We start from the raw sequence: 16,800 nt of genomic DNA on the forward strand, positions 1-16,800 counted from the left end.
GTGGTCGCGAATGACGATGCAAAAAGATGTTTTCATTCTGCTATCTGGGAAAATCAAGATCACACTCCGATTCGAAATAATCCGCCACTGGATAAGATAGCTTGGAATTGAAGTGATCGAAATCGATGAACGGAATTGATTAGCAAGAATCTTTTTATCTAGTCTCTTTTATAGAGCAGCTGCGGGAGAACTCGTTTTCTTGGACTCTTTGATACGCCTTTTTAGCTCGAATAGTCTGAGTAGGCTCCGAGCATGTCCCTCAGATAAGCAGTTGGATAAATCACTAATGTAATAATTACATTGTAATTAACTGGACTCTTATTTTACACCCAATAGTACCGGCACAGCAGCTTCTTATCGTTGCTTCGGTTGAAAACGGCAGCCGAAGACATACCTGACTCAAGGTAAGAAGTTGGAATTGTGGTGGCCCGTGGTCGGTTCTCTTGCGAGTCACGGGTGTGTGTGGTACGTGGTATCTACCATGATTGCGGACGAGTTAGTTGGTTTCGTCTTTAGTTAACAGTTTCACGCTGTCCGCTTTGAACGTATCTGCTGCGATTCGTTACCTGGCTAGCTTGCAACGCAGCTATAGAAACATTTTAATCGCTAATTAAAAGTAAAGTATCGAATCGCGAAAGTGAATTTATAGGAAAAGTGGAATTTATCTGCCACGAAGCATTGTCGTATGCAAACTTGTTAAACCGTGGAGAGATGGGTTCCTAACAAATCCAATTTCAAGATCTTCTGGCAAAGCTAAAATATTGGGCGCGATTTTCAAAAGATAATCTTTGGGCGTCGATCCATACGTAGCGGTATGCCGATAATCGCGTTAAAGAAATTCTTTCTCGAATATTTCTTCAACTTCCGTTAAGTGAAAAAGAGAAATTTTTATATTGTCATTCATACGGAAATTAGTGTCAATCGATTGATCGTGTTTTTCTTCGGTCTGTCTGCAAAGTGTTGAATGGTGTTGAGTCGGTTCGAAGAGTGCAAAGCAACGCCACTGTGAAAGATGGTCGCAATTTCGCGGTCCGGCAATTTTTAAGTGCTTGTTACAGAAAATCCAATTGGCAGAAAGAAAGGAAGATTTCAATGCACAATCGTAAAGATACCGATTTGAGTGCATATGTAAGGTGACATTGAAATTTCTCTGCATGTGGAATAAGAAAGAAATTACGGAAAAATTATGAGCAAGTGGTTGCCGCCTGGAGTTTCGTACGGCAAATTTCGTTCATAAGATTTTTTTTTTTGGATATTGGCGAGGCGAAAGATAATGTAAGAAACGGAAAAAGTGCGCTTTGTATGGATACTCAACACCTGATTAGCAAATTTCTTCGGTTTTTGTTGGCTGCATTTTGAAAATTTACAAATTCCTAATTAAAAACAAAACTGACTGAAAGTTACCCCAAGTCAGATTTTTCTTGCGTGTTTGTGAGCCAAACAAAAAAAGAGGATTAAAGAAGAAATAATTACTATCGATCGCAATCTTGCAAGGCCGTTTTGAGTATCTTTACGCGATCGGACTGTAAACAAAGTCAAGCTGTCGAGATGAAGACTATCTTTGGAGCAGCTGTGGCAGTCGTTATTGCCTGTATTGCGAGTAAGTATTAGAAAATGATCGTTATTGCATTATTGAACACTTAGGCATTGCAGTGGTGGAAAAAAATTTGGTAACATGAACCTGAAACTAATGTACATATACTCATGCAAAAGATTGGTTAATAGATATTTCACGAGAATCGTTTGTGATGATTGAGGAGGAGATGTTCGAAATTCAAGACCAATTGAATGAATGAGGAGAGAATGGCTTCGCCTTTATAGTCTGGAAAAGGTTTTTGTATTGTTTCCATTGCGATTTGTCATTATTTAATTCTTCAATGTTTGGAAACATTGGCGCAGACAGTATATGCCTGTTTGGGGTAATAATAAAAAGAGGAAATAATACAAACAGGATTCTACGTTATAAAGTGGTACAATTTAGTTTATAAAATTTTTTTATTAGAAGGCTTGGGTATGTATCTAGCCTAGACTTGCAGAGTTAGTGTTAACAATTGTCTCATAAATGCCGGTGTAGGCTCTCAAGAAAATAACCACGAAATTCTACCGGAAAAGGGAAGCCTAAGTAATACGGGTAGGCATAGTTTATCTACTACTTCAGGACTTTCTTCTTATGTAACATAAAGTGCAGGTCACACAGTTTAAAGTACCTTTTTCCACTCCTCAAGTTAGGAGAGGAGTACAAGACAAGTTTGATGGAAAGCAAGGAATCTCAAGGCGATTTCTTCTGCCCGGATGCTGACAAATTTTCGTTTGTGGTGTCTAGGGCGTAGTACGGTTTCCGTTTTTTCACTGAGAGGCGCCTATTCTACTTTCCTCTCCCACTTTAATCTTTGTTTCGTTGAGTAGCGTGGTGTGCTCGTTTCGATCGATGGAACCATTTCCTTCAGTTATAGGCTTGATCTGAGGAGATCACCATCTAGTGCCTGAAGCAATCATTGTTTCGGTAGGCCTTTTGGTTGTTTGCATCAACATTAATCTTTAGACCAATCTTAGTAACTCAATTCATGGCAGCACGAATTACAAGATCATATCATCGAAAGTGTCTCTCTCGCAATTTTTTCGCAATCGGTGCAACCCCGTGTCGATAGCGGATGTCCTCATTTAGGATGCGACCACCGTGTGTTATATCACTGCTCCAACACAACATCTTCGCTCCATTACCGCGAGACGTCATTCACTGTCTTTGACAGTCAGCTAGTACTCAGAACCATACAGGGCTACTCTGAAAAAAATTTTTAAATTTGAGACGTTCGTAGACGCATCGCTCATAAAGAACACCTTTTGTGGCACCCCACTTCATTCAAGTTGCACTGATGCATCAGCAATTTGATTGACTAATAGCATTCATTCGAATACTTAAATTGTTCAGTTTTGGGCAGGTGGCTGCCAAAGACAGTGATAGTGCCTGTTTCTTTGTGGTCGGTCATCAAAAACTCTATTTTGTTCAAATTCAGTCGGCGACCGTGCTGCATGAGGTGACCATTTCATTTTTCGACAGGTTGCTGGAGATCAGCTTTGCTATAAGACACTGGGAAAACATCATCAAATAAATCAGTATAGAGGGCGCTGGACGATGGACGTCCCGCGAAACAGTGTCTATAATAGGAGCAAAGAGAAATGGTGAGAGGGCACTTCCTTGCTGAACACCGACAGAGACGGAGTGATTTATATTTACTTTCTACACGAATTTAACTCTTTGGTTCACGCTTATTTCAACGATATCGCGAATGGGGTTGTCAAAAATGCTTTCACGATATGATATAACAACCGGACCTTTCTTTGTTCATATTGGAACAGTGGTGCTTTCTTGTCAGTTAGATGAAGTTCCACCCAGCATTTATCTTACAAAGTTCGATGTCGCCAAAGTCAAATATCTTGGTTGACGTACATCTTACCAGGCTTGGAGACCCCAAGAGTTGCACGTTATAGGATACAATGTGGATTGGCTTTTTAATGTGATTGAAATAACTGCATGTCAGTGTGTTACTCATGTCGCTGTAATGGTGGCTTTGTTCGCAGGACAGCAATCTACTGCTGATTTTGAGGTGAGGTAGTCTGATAGGCTACATTCTGCCGTCAGTGATGGGGAGAAAATTGGTGCTTCTTTTGAGTAAATATTCGATTTGCGTTTTAGTGTTCCCACTGCAAAATGTGGTAAGATGAGACTAAGCCGCCATGTGTTGACAAATACGATGGATTAGGCAATACCTTGTCAACTGTTGCCGTCTACCTAATCGCCGCAAAGACGGTATAGTCGTTGACAGGCACGTTGCAGATCTTTGTATCGTTTATTTGAGTTACCAGAAGGTATCTTTCTTGACATCGACGAGGAAATCAACCGTGCCATTTTACAGCATTTGCGTTCTCTGTGTCAGTTTGTGTCACCGCAACATTTCTTGCAAAGTCCAGATACCAATATGTCTCTTCTGGAGAGTTCTACCGAATTCCTTCGTCTTACCAGTGAGGATACTGATATCTAACGTGCTTACAGGGGTTTGCATGGCGCGGAATAATTTTCTTTTCGCGTATCCGTCTGGCCATTTCCCGACCAGACCGTTACATCGCTCCATCCTTCGCTGAAACGAAAGGGGTTTTAGCGAGACACCAAAGCAACCAAAAGGGACGCGTCGCCCACCCTTCATCCGGGAAGAAAGGATTTAGCCGGGCCGGGGGGACGCTCTTGAGCGTGCTTCCGATGTCTAGGCTGAAGTGGTGTGGCCCTTACTCGAAGACTACAGCAGCCTTCAGAAGGAGTATGTCTAAATTAGGACGCACGTTGTACGAGTTGATATTTCTGAGTACATCAGCCATGTATTTCGCGTTGTTAGCGTGTGGTGCCGGGTTTAGCATCCGCACTGCATCCAGATGCAACAATCCAAAGGTATTAAGGCTCGATCAAATGTTAAGAACAGGGTCGTTGAGGAGTTTCAGTTTTTCCCCGAATACTGGCCCCAGGCCAGGTAAGACAAGTGGCAGGATTTATGGTCAAGAAGGGTCGCCTTGTAGCGCTATAGCGGCTTTCAGCGTCCTGTGCTATCTTTCAAGCATCCCATTGTACTGCAGGTGCTACGCAGTGCGGCATTTGAAGGCCCAAACTCCATTTTCTGATTGGCGACTATTATTGTTGTTATAGCAAAGCTTGGAATCCACTCTCGACACAGATTGATTCGGCAGGAGATTGTGCAGAAATGTCTGTCAGATGTATCATCTCAGATACTGTGCGGGCCTCTTGATGATCGTGAGGCAATATCTAAAACCGTGCGAATCTCACAAAGATCCGATTTTATTGAGATGGATTGTTTAGAAGAGCTTGGTGACCGAGGAAGGCAATTACCTCTTTCCTCATTTGTTTTGTAGTTTTCACTTCTGGCATGCGATGTACTGTCTGGCCCAGGCATCAATGTCCTTGTTCGTGGACGGCCAGATAAAATATACTGCATATTAAGTCGAAGATTGAAAACTCCCTAAATGTCTATTTGGAGTTGGTCCTGAGGCTCTGAGTACGATTTGGGCAAAATCGGATGTAACAGAGAGTTGACCTTTGCAACACGTGACATTGCCTTGGCAACTACATTATCCTTTTCAAACACATACTGAATGTCGAAACTGTACTGGTTCGTGAACACTGTAAACGCCTGCCTTCAAGGGAATACCGGAAGCATTTAATTGCAAGATACGTGGAAAATAACTCACGTAGGCGTTATAATTCCATTGAATGGAGTTTCAGTTCTTCGGAAAAGAAACTTAATGGTTGCCAAATTTAGTTGACCTTTTGGTAGACGGTTGTACCAAGGGCATGAATGAATACGGCTGTCGATGCATTTTGGAGAACTAGAAGTGCAGCTCCTACCAACTGTTGTTTGGTGGGCTCAAACGTCTGGAGAGCCGGTTCGGTTCTCTTTCCTTCCTCCTTTTGCCGTTGTTGAGGTGTTGGGCAGAATGTTATGTCTTCCGCCATGGGGTAGGACTCTGGGAAATTAGTACTGAGAAGCAGGTATATTCTGCCCTCATCAATTCCGATAAATGTTCAATCTTCCTTCCTTAGGCAGACAGAATTTATTGCCCTGTCTTTGGTTATAGCTTTATATAGCTGCCTCTGTGGTTTTTTAGACCCCTTCACAGAATTCGCTGAAGCTTTTCCCTTTTTGCTTTTTTGATTGTGTTGCTAAACGCAGTCAGTGCATTTTTATACCTCGGCGATTTACTAATTGACTTGTGTGTAAGTCTGTGTTTGAGGTGGGGAAGAGGCAGAGCTCCTAGCACTCAGACCCATTGCCCATTTTAGTCGATTCCCCCATCTAACGGAATATCCTCGATTCGTCTATGTATCGGAGGATTTTCTGCTTTTCGACAGGATAAACTTGCTGTATGTTTGTTTGGTTCTGACAGGAAGAGTTTGGTCTGTCTAACAGCATCAAGGCTTCGCCATCTGTCATTATGGGAAGCTTGTTCAAATGCTTCTGACCCCAATTACTGGTTCCGGTCCGGGCATGGAGGAAGTTGAAGCCTCTTTTGCTAAGGCATCCGAGATTTCATTTTCCTCTACACCACAGTAATTCCACTGTATAAAATCGGTTCCTACCTTCCTGAACGACTTTTGAAGTGATCAAAGTACTACTCAATGCCTTCAATGCTGTTTGACTATCGCTAAAAATTGCTATGCCCCTGATGTTCAACTGCTCGTCAATCATCTAGGTTGCCGCCTTTAGGATCATATACATTTCAGCCCGAGAGACCGTTGTTTATTTTCAAAAGGAAAACCTCAATTCTCGTTTTTATCCGATCTCCAGAGCCATTTTCTGTTTTTGAGCCATCGGTGTAGAAGACGTCAGTATGTCCTGATAACCATTCTTCTGCTTCATCCCAGTTTTCTCTTCGTTGGAAGATAATATCATATCTTCTTCTAAATAGATGTATGGGGATCTGAGAATTGGAAGGCATTCCGAAATTCATTTCTTCCAATGACTCTGTGCCCTCCCACGCCAATTGTTTTCCCATAGATCTAATCGAATTAGTCTATGAGCTGCTCTCATTGCAGTGCTCTGAATAAACAAATACAAGGGCTGCAAATTGAGTAATGCATTCAGAGCTGCGCCGGTGTCATGCTCATGGCACCGGTAGTATCCAGACACACAGTTCTTTGCAGTGTGGCTAGTTTACAGCGGAAAGTCTTTTGTTTCACCTTAGCCTACCATACTACGGATGCATAAGCGAACATTGGCCTAATGATAGCAACATATATTCACATTACTACCTGAGGCCAGGTATCTCTACATATTTGCTCCACTTCTTCGGAGAGTTGAAGGGTAGTACCCCTCATCTCTGAAAGGCAAAAATCATTCAGTTTCCTTCTTTTTGTAAATAATACCATTGTGGCTTCATTTGGATTTACTGAAAGTCCATGCCTGAGACACTAACTGTCAATCAAATCAACGGTGCGTTGTGTATTTCTACACACCATTTCGAGATCTCGACTAATAGTCAGCGCAGCCAGGTCATCCGTATTAGCTTGAACGTGTTTTGACAGATTTTGCAGTTCGCATAGTAGTGAGTCAATCAGCATACCCCGTAGAAGTGGCGATAGCGCACCTTCTCCGGCAATCTCTGCGTAGCATAGCGTAGATCCACTTAATTAGAGTTTCGTCAATACCATGCTCTCTGGCGGCATCACAGAGCTTTCGGAAGGTCGCATTATTATTATTCTGTTAAGGGAAAGTCGCACCGCGTCCTTGAGGAACTATTGTGCCCCTTTTACTGGTTATAGTGTACCTGTTGATCATAGTATCTCAAGCAGGCCTGTAACCGTTAGGAACTTTAGTATGTTCCCCACTTCCAGAAGTTTCAGCTTTGCATCTGGTATTAAGTGTTCTCCCAGATGTATCGACCTACTTTGCACAAGTGCTGGACACTATCCCAGGACGTGCATAGAGGTTTCGTCCTCCTCCTCACAGAACCTGCAGGCAGTGTCCGTAGATATCCCTAGCTTCCCTAGGTGATAGTTCAGCCGACAATGACCAGTGAGAATTCCCACTATGATTCGGAGGTTCTTTTTGGTGAGGTTTAAGCAATCCTTTGTACGCATGGGTTCGTATCCCCCAATAAGCACCCTGGACTGCTCCATCCCTGGTAGGCCCGCCCAATATAGTTTCCTCAACCGTTTCTCTTCGTTCCTTAGATTCATAGCCATGAAACTGTTTCCGATTCCACAGAAGGGTTCTGGCCCATGTAAAGGCATCCCTGCTCCCTTCTTGGCTAGTTCATCCGCTGCCTCGTTGCCTTCCAACCCAGCATGGCCTGGAACCCAAAATATCCAGACCTTGTTGGACGAGCTGAGTGTATTCAGTCTCTCAAGGCATTCCCATACCAGTTTAGAGTTCACCTGGTTGGACCTAAGTGCCTTGATCGCTGCTTGGCTATCGGTGAGAATAGCTATGTTCTGCCCACTGTAGTTCCTTTGCAGATTAAAGGAGGCACATTTGTCTATGGCGTAAATTTCCGCCTGGAATATGCTAGTGTACCTGCCCATTGGCTCAAAGTAGATTTTCCTTGGACCAATGACACCGGCACACGCTCCCTCTGCTGTGAGGGATCCGTCACGTGTACCAAGTATTCAGTTGCTGGTTTAAGCCGTATGTCGCAGCCACGCTCTCCCAGTTTGCCTTGTTACTCCAACGTGTTTCAAACTTCTTATCGAAGTGAAACCTCGTTGTCATGTTGTCCCTCGGTATCAGTAATTCGGGATACCGCCTAGAAAGGACATCAATCTTCCTTCGATTTAGGCAGCTCCCCGCCTCACTCATATTGCCGGCCATCCTGAATATTGATCTCCTTGCCTGCATCTGTATGTGCAGCTGGAGAGGGGTTAATCCCAGAAGGACCTCCAGGGATGCCGTTGGGCATGTCCTCATTGCCCCACTGATACACACGCAAGCCAGCCTTTGGAGCTTATGTAATTCCCTGGCTTGTGTGCTGAGTTGGGTTCTTTCTGCCCAGATTACCGCTCCATAGGTAATCATTGGCCTTACTATTGCAGTATATATCCAAAGTAGTATCTTCGAGCTGCAACCCCATTTTTTTCCTGCTATGGATCTGCAAGTCATCAGAACCCTCGTGGCCTTTCGACAAGTGTTTCCGACATGTGTCTTCCAGAGTAATTTTTGGTCTAGCGTGATTCCCAAATATTTGACCTCTGCTTCTCGTTTCACCTCCATATCATGTAATGTTATGGCTTTCAGGTGATCCAGCTTATGCCTCCTAGTGAATGGTACTATGGTGGTTTTGGTTGGATTGATCCGCAGTCCCACCTTCCTGCACCAGGCACTAGTAACCCTTAATCCAGTTTGGATTCTATCACATAGGGTATCTTCATATTTGCCCCTACAGATTAGAACAATGTCGTCCGCGTAGCCCTGGACTTGTATTCCAGTATTAGTTAACACGTCCAGGAGTTCATCCAATACCATACTCCACATCAGCGGCGATAGTACTCCACCCTGTGGACAGCCTTGAGTGGTGTTCATGGTAATAGAATTTGTACCTGTTTGTACCTCTATTTGTCTGTTTTCTAGCATTTTGCCCATCCAGAGTGCCAGGGTGTTTTCCACTCCTTTGCAGCTCAGGGCATCCTGTATCTCTGTGTGCGATGTGTTGTCGAATGCTCCTTCGATATCCAAAAACGCGCACAGTGCAATTTCTTTTGTTTCTATGGCGTCCCATAGTACCCCTGTCAGCTGATACAGAGCAGTTTCAGTTGACCGTCCTGCCCGGTAAGCGTGTTGACAGTGATGTAGGGGATTACGCTTTAGAACGTTAGTTCTAATATAGTTGTCTATGACCTTCTCCACCGTTTTGAGTATGAACGATGTTAGGCAGATTGGACTGAAAGATTTAGGGTGAAAAGGATCCTTTTTACCCGCTTTCGGAATAAAGACCACTTTTGCCCGTCTCCATGCCCTTGGTATGTAACCCAGTGCTATGCTCCCCCTTACCACCCTCAGAAGAGACTCTTAGATAATTCCTAGGCCTCTCTGGATAAGTACTGTGAAAATGCCATCTACTCCGGGAGATTTCATTGGTTGAAAAGTTCCCACTGCCCATCTTAGCCTAGCTTCTGAGCATACCTGTTTTGCTAGTTTCCAGCTCTATTTCCTTCCCCTTTTATTCGTTGTTGAGGTGTCAGGCAGATTGTTGTCGCCTGCCGCCGAGGGGTAGGACCCCGGGAAATGAGTTCTGAGAAGCAGGTGTACCCTGTCCTCCTCATTCTCGGTGAATGTCCCATCTTCCTTTTTCAAGCAGACAGAGGATATTCCCCCGTCTTTGGCTACAGCCTTGTACAGCCTGGTTGCTTCTGTGATCTGTTCAATCCCTTCACAGAATTCCCTAAAGCTGTTCCGTTTCGCTTCCCTGATCGCGTTGCTATACGCAGTCAGTGCATTTTTATACCTCCGCCAGTCCCCGTTTTGTTTTGCCCGGTTAAAGAGTTTTCGTACCTCCGTTCTCATTCTGGCTAGGTTCCTGTTCCACCATGGTACATCCCTTGATGACTTGACTGTCTTGGTCGGACAGCTGGCCTCATATGCGTCAATGACGTTTGTGTTGAGGTTTTCCACTACCGTTCCTAATTGCAATTCGCTCCTGATGTCACCCTTGAAGGTGGGCAATGTTGTTGCTCAGGTGCGTTGTGTAGGATTCCTTATTATTCTTTTTATTTCGGAGTTACCCTCAATGTCGAATCTGATTATCCTGTGATCAGACATTGAGGGTTCATCCGACACCCTCCAATTCCTGACCATCCCGTCCATTAGGGTATTTCCTAGAGTTATATCTAATACCTCTTGTCTGGTGCTGGTCACAAATGTTGGAGTGTTCCCTACGTTGTATATTTCTAACTTATTACTACTTGGAATTTGCCCTTGCAATCACTGCAGATGTAACTCTCGCATGGTGGAGGTTTATCTGGACTATCCTAGTGCTGGCCATTGGCTCCGTTATTGTTTGGAGCTCTTCTCCACTGTCGGAGTGTCACCCTCCTCCTCCGACATGGCGCTTTCCTCCGCGTCGCTGTCCACCCCGAGCCCTAGGAGTCCTAGGTCTAGGTCGTCCAGCTTCTGCTCTTCACTGGGCAGCAGGTCTATTTCCCTGGTTGATCCAGTTCTTTCCGCCTCTATGGCTTCGGCGACTTCTTCAGGGACCTCGGTAAGTTTTCCACCCGATGCCTCCTCCGAGGTCTCTTTCCTTGGCTTTTCTTTGTGCACATGCACGGGTATGTTGCCAAATTGGTAGTTGATATGACAACTCCGACGTTTAATTGCCTCCAGGGATCGGTCATCTACCCCGATCGTGAGGAGTTTACCTTTTCCCTCCACCTTGCTTCTGAAGGTCGCATAGTCGAAAGCCTTTTTAATGTCCACGAACACCCCCATCGCGTACTCACCCTTCAGAGATGCATCCTCTATTTTTGAAACTCAAGAATGAAGAGCAGACTCATAGGACTTTTCACGTTAGCAAGCATGTTGGCTTTCATTTAGTGGGTGCGACCTTATTGACGAATGTGATGCTCAGCGGATGAAGCTTGCACGCAATGAGCTGGGATTGAATTCAGTATTCTCCCTATAGACCAAATTATCGTGCTATGATATCTATTATTTTGTGTAAGATAAAGAAGTGCTAGGAGGATTGCATTTGAAGAGGATGCGCAAGTGAAAGTTTTTGCGAGAGCTCAACTATTTAAGGAGGATGGGCATGTGGATTTTTTTTGAGCTCTCTCGGTTAAGTCTGAACAGTTTGGATGTTCCTTTCAACTAAGAGTAGCTATCTGCGGTGCAGAAGCGTAGATATCGCATTAGACTCTACTTAGAATGTACCACCAAACATCTGAGATGAATCAAATGGTTTTAATCAAGTTTCCGCATCTTTCTTCATAACGATCAAAATTTTCTAAACAATATACCAACACATTTTTTTCCACCATTGACTACATGCTTGTAATATTTATCCATCACAGCGACCTCTTAATTGTATTATCATTTGCCATTAATCTTTGAGATACGATTGTTATTATATTACTCAATTGTTGGAATGATTTATTAGATTTGATCCACGTCATTGAATTTTACCACCACGACTTCCCGAACCAATCTTAATCGTGACTTCTTGCAAGTGTTACACGCATCTTCCTTAGTCATCATCGGGTGATTGGCCGGGATTACTGTTTACGGGCATTAGTTATTATTTTCACTCATCGGTGACGGGCTCATAACTACACATTGAATAGTCGATAATCAGTAATCAATTAGTTTAAAGTTAGGAGTTTCATGTGTTAAGAATGCAGACGAGTTATGAAATCTCTTCGGTCATGCGTTAAGCAATTATTGTATGTTAGAAAGTGCGAATACCACACAAGTAGATGGTCAAATGGTACCGATTCACGTCTTTGGTACCTTTTTCTAGCTTTGTAATGACCTCCGACCTCAATTTTGACGGATTATCCAAATAATAGGGGAAGGTTGCTTATTGAACGCATTTAAGATGAAAGGCGAAATGGAGACCGGTCCTACCGCGTCGGACGATGACTTTGGGATTTTTTATTAATTTTGTTGTTATTTGTATGAATATTTGCACTTTTTGTAATAATTCAGTAGCGAAATGTATTCAGAAAGATTTTTGTAATAGGTCGATGGTTGGTATTATCATTATTTTGCAATTGGTTTATATATTTTGCAAAGGCGTATCGTTAAATTGAAAGTCAGAGTTTAGTGAAGATGAATAAATGCATTTAGATAATAGATAGCTGATATAAGTGTTACCTCAACACTAATTTAATTTCCTCACGATTGTCATTTTCTTCGTAAAAAGTGCGGAAATCAAATAAATATCGTTCGATTTTTACTCTAAGATTGATTTTGAAACTCAAATTTTCTCAACTGCATCTTCTCATTTCCTGCTGCAATTCGGCAATATCGCGGCTTACTTAAACGTGTATTTCCTGTTATGGAAAGAGCCGATTTTCATTTTGTAATCTCAGTGTTTCCTCTAATACTTTTAGTGTTTCCTTTAAGCACCAAATCTCGAGGAAGAACACATTCGAGGCTTCACTAAATGAGGTTATATCCGTACAATATCGAAGTGAACAAAGGCAAAAGAAAAAGAATAAATTATATAATATCGCCAAAAGGTTCAAATTAACCGCGGCTCTGTTGGGATCTGGCTTGGCTTCTTGGCTCCATATACATCTGCATTCACTTTTCCTACGCAGAGTTTACTTTTGGGACCCAGTCAATATTTGTAAAGCCACCATTTCTTAGTTAAATGTATTTTTAGGATTTTGGCGACGGAGGAAATATGAATATCACGTTTTTTATGTTATTATTATGTTATTATGTTTTAGGAAAGGCGAATATACTTGCTTACTTAGAGGCTACCTATACTGGAATCGGATTATGAGTATGTTACATCATTGCATATGGTATTTTATAGTGGTGGGCCCAGTATGAAGCCCTGTCGCAGAGGCAGTCTATTCCTACAGCTCGTCATCTATATCATATGAGAGTCTTGTTTTTAAGGTTTTGTTTGCAGAACAAAACCTTATTAAAATCGGTTCAACGTCTGTTTGTCTGTCTGTCTTTTTTTTTTTTAAGGAGGTGGAAATCTTCAAAAGAATCTGGCCTGGGCACGCCAGAGTGTGGGATTTTTACCCATTAAAACCACCCCCGAAGGGGTCAGCCTGTAAGTCCAACGACCCTTTTCTGACTGGTCCCTTCGCTGTTACCATCTGCTTACGGATCCCTCTTTTTCGGCTTTTATTACCTGCGATAAGGGAGAGATGGACCTGGTATTATAAATATTCATCATTTCGGTTGCTAGGATGTCAATTGGCATTATTCCCGAGATGACGAACGCTGCATCGTCTGAGACGGTCCTAAAGGCAGAACCGTACTCAGTGTATAAAACCTGCAGCCCGTTTCCCCAAACTGGGACTGCATACCGCATGATAGAACTCACTACCCTGGCTATGAGCAGCCTGCAAGTATGCTGCGGTCCTCCCACGTTCGGCATCATCCTTCTGAGAGTCATACTCGTGGTGGATGCTTTTTTGCAAGTATGCTCTATGTGCTGCTTAAAATTGAGTTTTCCGTCTATCATCACCCCCAAGTATTTGATGGCCGGCTTGGAAGTGATGATACGATTCCCGATCCTAATGCAGGCGTAATTTCTTTTGCGGCGCTTACTGATGAGGGCCGCTTCCGTCTTTTCCTCCGCGAGTGCCAGTTCAACGCTCTCTAGCCAAGCCTTAACAACACTGATTGCTTCGCTTGAGTACAACTCACCATCCTCGAGATGTTTTGCGACAACAACCAGTGCAATATCATCGGCGTAACCCACCACCGTGGCCTCTTCCGGAACCGGAAGGTTAAGCGCATTATATACATGATGTTCCACAGTAGTGGGCCCAGTACAGAGCCCTGTGGGATACCCGCGGAGACAACGTACTCCTTGGGTCCATCAGCGGTTTTATACCAGAGTGTTCACTCATGTAAATGGCTATCTATAATAGTGGCGAGGTAGGTAAGAACATCAATCTTCGCCAGAGATTTTCGTATAAGGTTCCAATCGGCCGAGTTGAATGCATTCCTCACATCCAGGGTGACCACCACACAATATTTGCTGGTACAACCCTCTCAGTGAATTGCATTTTCGGGCAAGCCAGTAACCATTCTGATGGCATCGATGGTTGATCTGGCTTTGCAAAACCCATACCGCCTATCTGAAAAGCCCCCTTGGCTCTCACTGGGAGTAGTCTATTATAAATAACCCGCTCCAATATTTTCTTTATAGTGTCTAGAAGACATATGGGGCTATAGGAGGACGGTTCCCCTGGCGGTTTGCCAGCCTTAGGCAGCAGCACCAGCTTCTGCCCATGTCGCCGCTCCACCAGTTGAATCTGTGACCTATACACCACCGTAGAGATTTCTGTACGGTTCACTAATGATAGCAACCTCCATCGCGAATTCGTAAGTGGTCTGCGCAAGTTAATCTTGTGCGACCCTGCAATGATTAAGGTTTATTTGTATTAACCTCATTTTCTCACAGCAATTAACACCTTCCTAAGTTCCGGGCATTTACCACTTCCGGCGATGTGTCGGTTATCCCGTCCCTCCTTCCCTTCGCACAAAATGTATTTAGGGTCTCTATTGCACCCCATACCTCCGACATCGATCGGACCGGCCGATGCCGCTAGTGCATGCCTTCGCAAAGTGTCCAAACATTAGGCATTTGAAGCACCTCTTTAAAGAGATCTGTTCCCTTTTCCGGCAAACAACCCATGCAATTCGAACCTTCCCCACGGCCAACAACTTCTGCGCTGACTCCACTGGCAGTCGCATTGTGGCCGTTTGAGTACCACCATACGCTTTTCTTAGGCTCACGATAGATCCTTCGCTGAATTCCTCCAACTTGAATTGTTCCTTCAAGGCAGTGCAGATCTCTACTCTGGATCTGTCTGTCTGTCTGTCACAAGCACTTTTATCAGAAACTGCTATACCGATTGACACGAAATTTGGTGAGAATGTGGGAACTGTGAACCCTCAGACATGCAATGAGTGGTGATATCATTCTAGGTTGAATTTAGGGGGGCTCCCCATATATGTAAAAGGGGGATGTAACAATTCTTTCCACCGAATGTAGTCATGTGGGGTATCAAATGAAAGGTCTCAATTAGTACTTCTCGAAGCCGGTCTTAGTTTTGAGATTTGTTAGAAAAGCGGGGAGTGGGAGGGGTGGAAAGTAATGATTTTTTTAACGGACCCATTCTCAGAAACTACCCAACGGAAAAATCTGAAAAAAATCATGAAGCTGCCTCTATATAGTGCCCAGGCCTCAAAACACTCTCCATACCGATATCAGTTCAAATTAAGTTAATAATAGTATATTACAATACTTTTGGGAAAATTGAGTAAAACCCCCCTTAGGTTTATCCCAAAGTTATGGAACTTGGTGGTAGTATAAAATATAATATGAAGAATATTATCCTCAAGTTTGATCAAAATCATACTATTAGTAACAAAGTTACAGTAGCCCAAAGGACCGCAAGTACTAATTCTAACATGCTAAATGCATATACATAACGGGCTACGTACAAATGGGATAGTTCTACACTCAAATATACTTACAGAAGAAGCAAACAAAACCTCTTATACCTGAAGCGCCCAGCTTCCGGTTTCCCGACTTGTTACTAAATAGGTGGGAATACCAATACCAGGGATTCCTGTATTAGGCTCCAAGTGGTCGAAATGAATGCATTCTCCACGTTCAAGGCGGCGATAACTCTATATTTGGTGGTATTGTTTTTTCCGTGAACTATATTCTTGTTCCAGCCCATACCTAGATCAGAAAGAGCTCTACAGTCCCAACACGTGGGTGTACAGTTTTGCAGATATTTAGCTTTAACGCTTTTCTTATAGTCCAAGAAGACATATGGGTATATAGAAAGATAGATCGCCTGGAGGTTTATCAGTCTTAGGTAATAGTACCAGTGTCTGCAGGTGCAGGCAGCAATTTTCGACAAGAGAGCAGGGTCCATTGCCTGAGAAGTTGAATAAGTTAATACATTACAATTCACTTGGGACTCCCCCATGGGTTTGTGTCCGTCTCTGAGTGGAGTTATTTAAGGTATTCCCCCTGGTCTACTCGATACCTAACTTGAGGCTTCTGTGAATTTCTTTTGAGCCTGCTCTTTTTCAGTCTGATCGATCCTGCCAACCTTATTATTTTAGGTTAGCTAGTTCACCATTTCACCAGCAGTTCGATCTTCTAAAGGGGAATATCATCGCGTCGTATGCGTTACGATGTATTTCGTTGAATGGAGAGCTCTCTTCGGCCGCATGCCTTATTAGGCTGGCCTAGTTAGACCTGCAGGAATGTTTGCTCATCCAGTGTTGTTGGAGGTCCTGCAAGCTGACATCCTTCTCGGCATTGACTTGGAATATACTACAATGGTACTCTCCATAGTTCATGTAGTATAGTGCCTAGTACTCCTTCAAATTAACATGTCGGAAGACAGAATTAAAGCTAAGGCAGACTTCCCTGTTTACATCACCTTCATTGCTCAGTACTCTATTTTATTCCGCAAAACATTCTAACCAATTACGGCCCTTTAGCATGAATATCTCTACTTCCCCATTCGAGGGTTCACGCATTTGAATTACCAGTAATCACCTTCTTTGTTCTCCTTACGTTGAGAAC

General features: G+C 43.4%; 1 protein-coding gene across 2 annotated transcripts in view; it reads left to right on the forward strand.

Annotated features, from left to right (window-relative positions):
* Positions 1 to 476: 476 nt before the first annotated feature.
* LOC119660153 overlaps positions 477 to 16,800 on the forward strand; it is a 165,924-nt gene continuing 149,600 nt past the window's right edge. Inside the window, exon 1 of one of the 2 annotated variants that reach the window (XM_038068555.1) lies at positions 477 to 1,600. In XM_038068555.1, the coding sequence (XP_037924483.1) occupies positions 1,549 to 1,600 (52 nt within the window). In that variant the 5' untranslated portion in view covers positions 477 to 1,548. The remainder of the gene's footprint in view (positions 1,601 to 16,800) is intronic. The other variant, XM_038068556.1, reaches the window with a different exon arrangement.

This window comes from Hermetia illucens, chromosome 6 (assembly GCF_905115235.1).
Source record: "Hermetia illucens chromosome 6, iHerIll2.2.curated.20191125, whole genome shotgun sequence".
Lineage (NCBI taxonomy): Eukaryota > Metazoa > Arthropoda > Insecta > Diptera > Stratiomyidae > Hermetia > Hermetia illucens.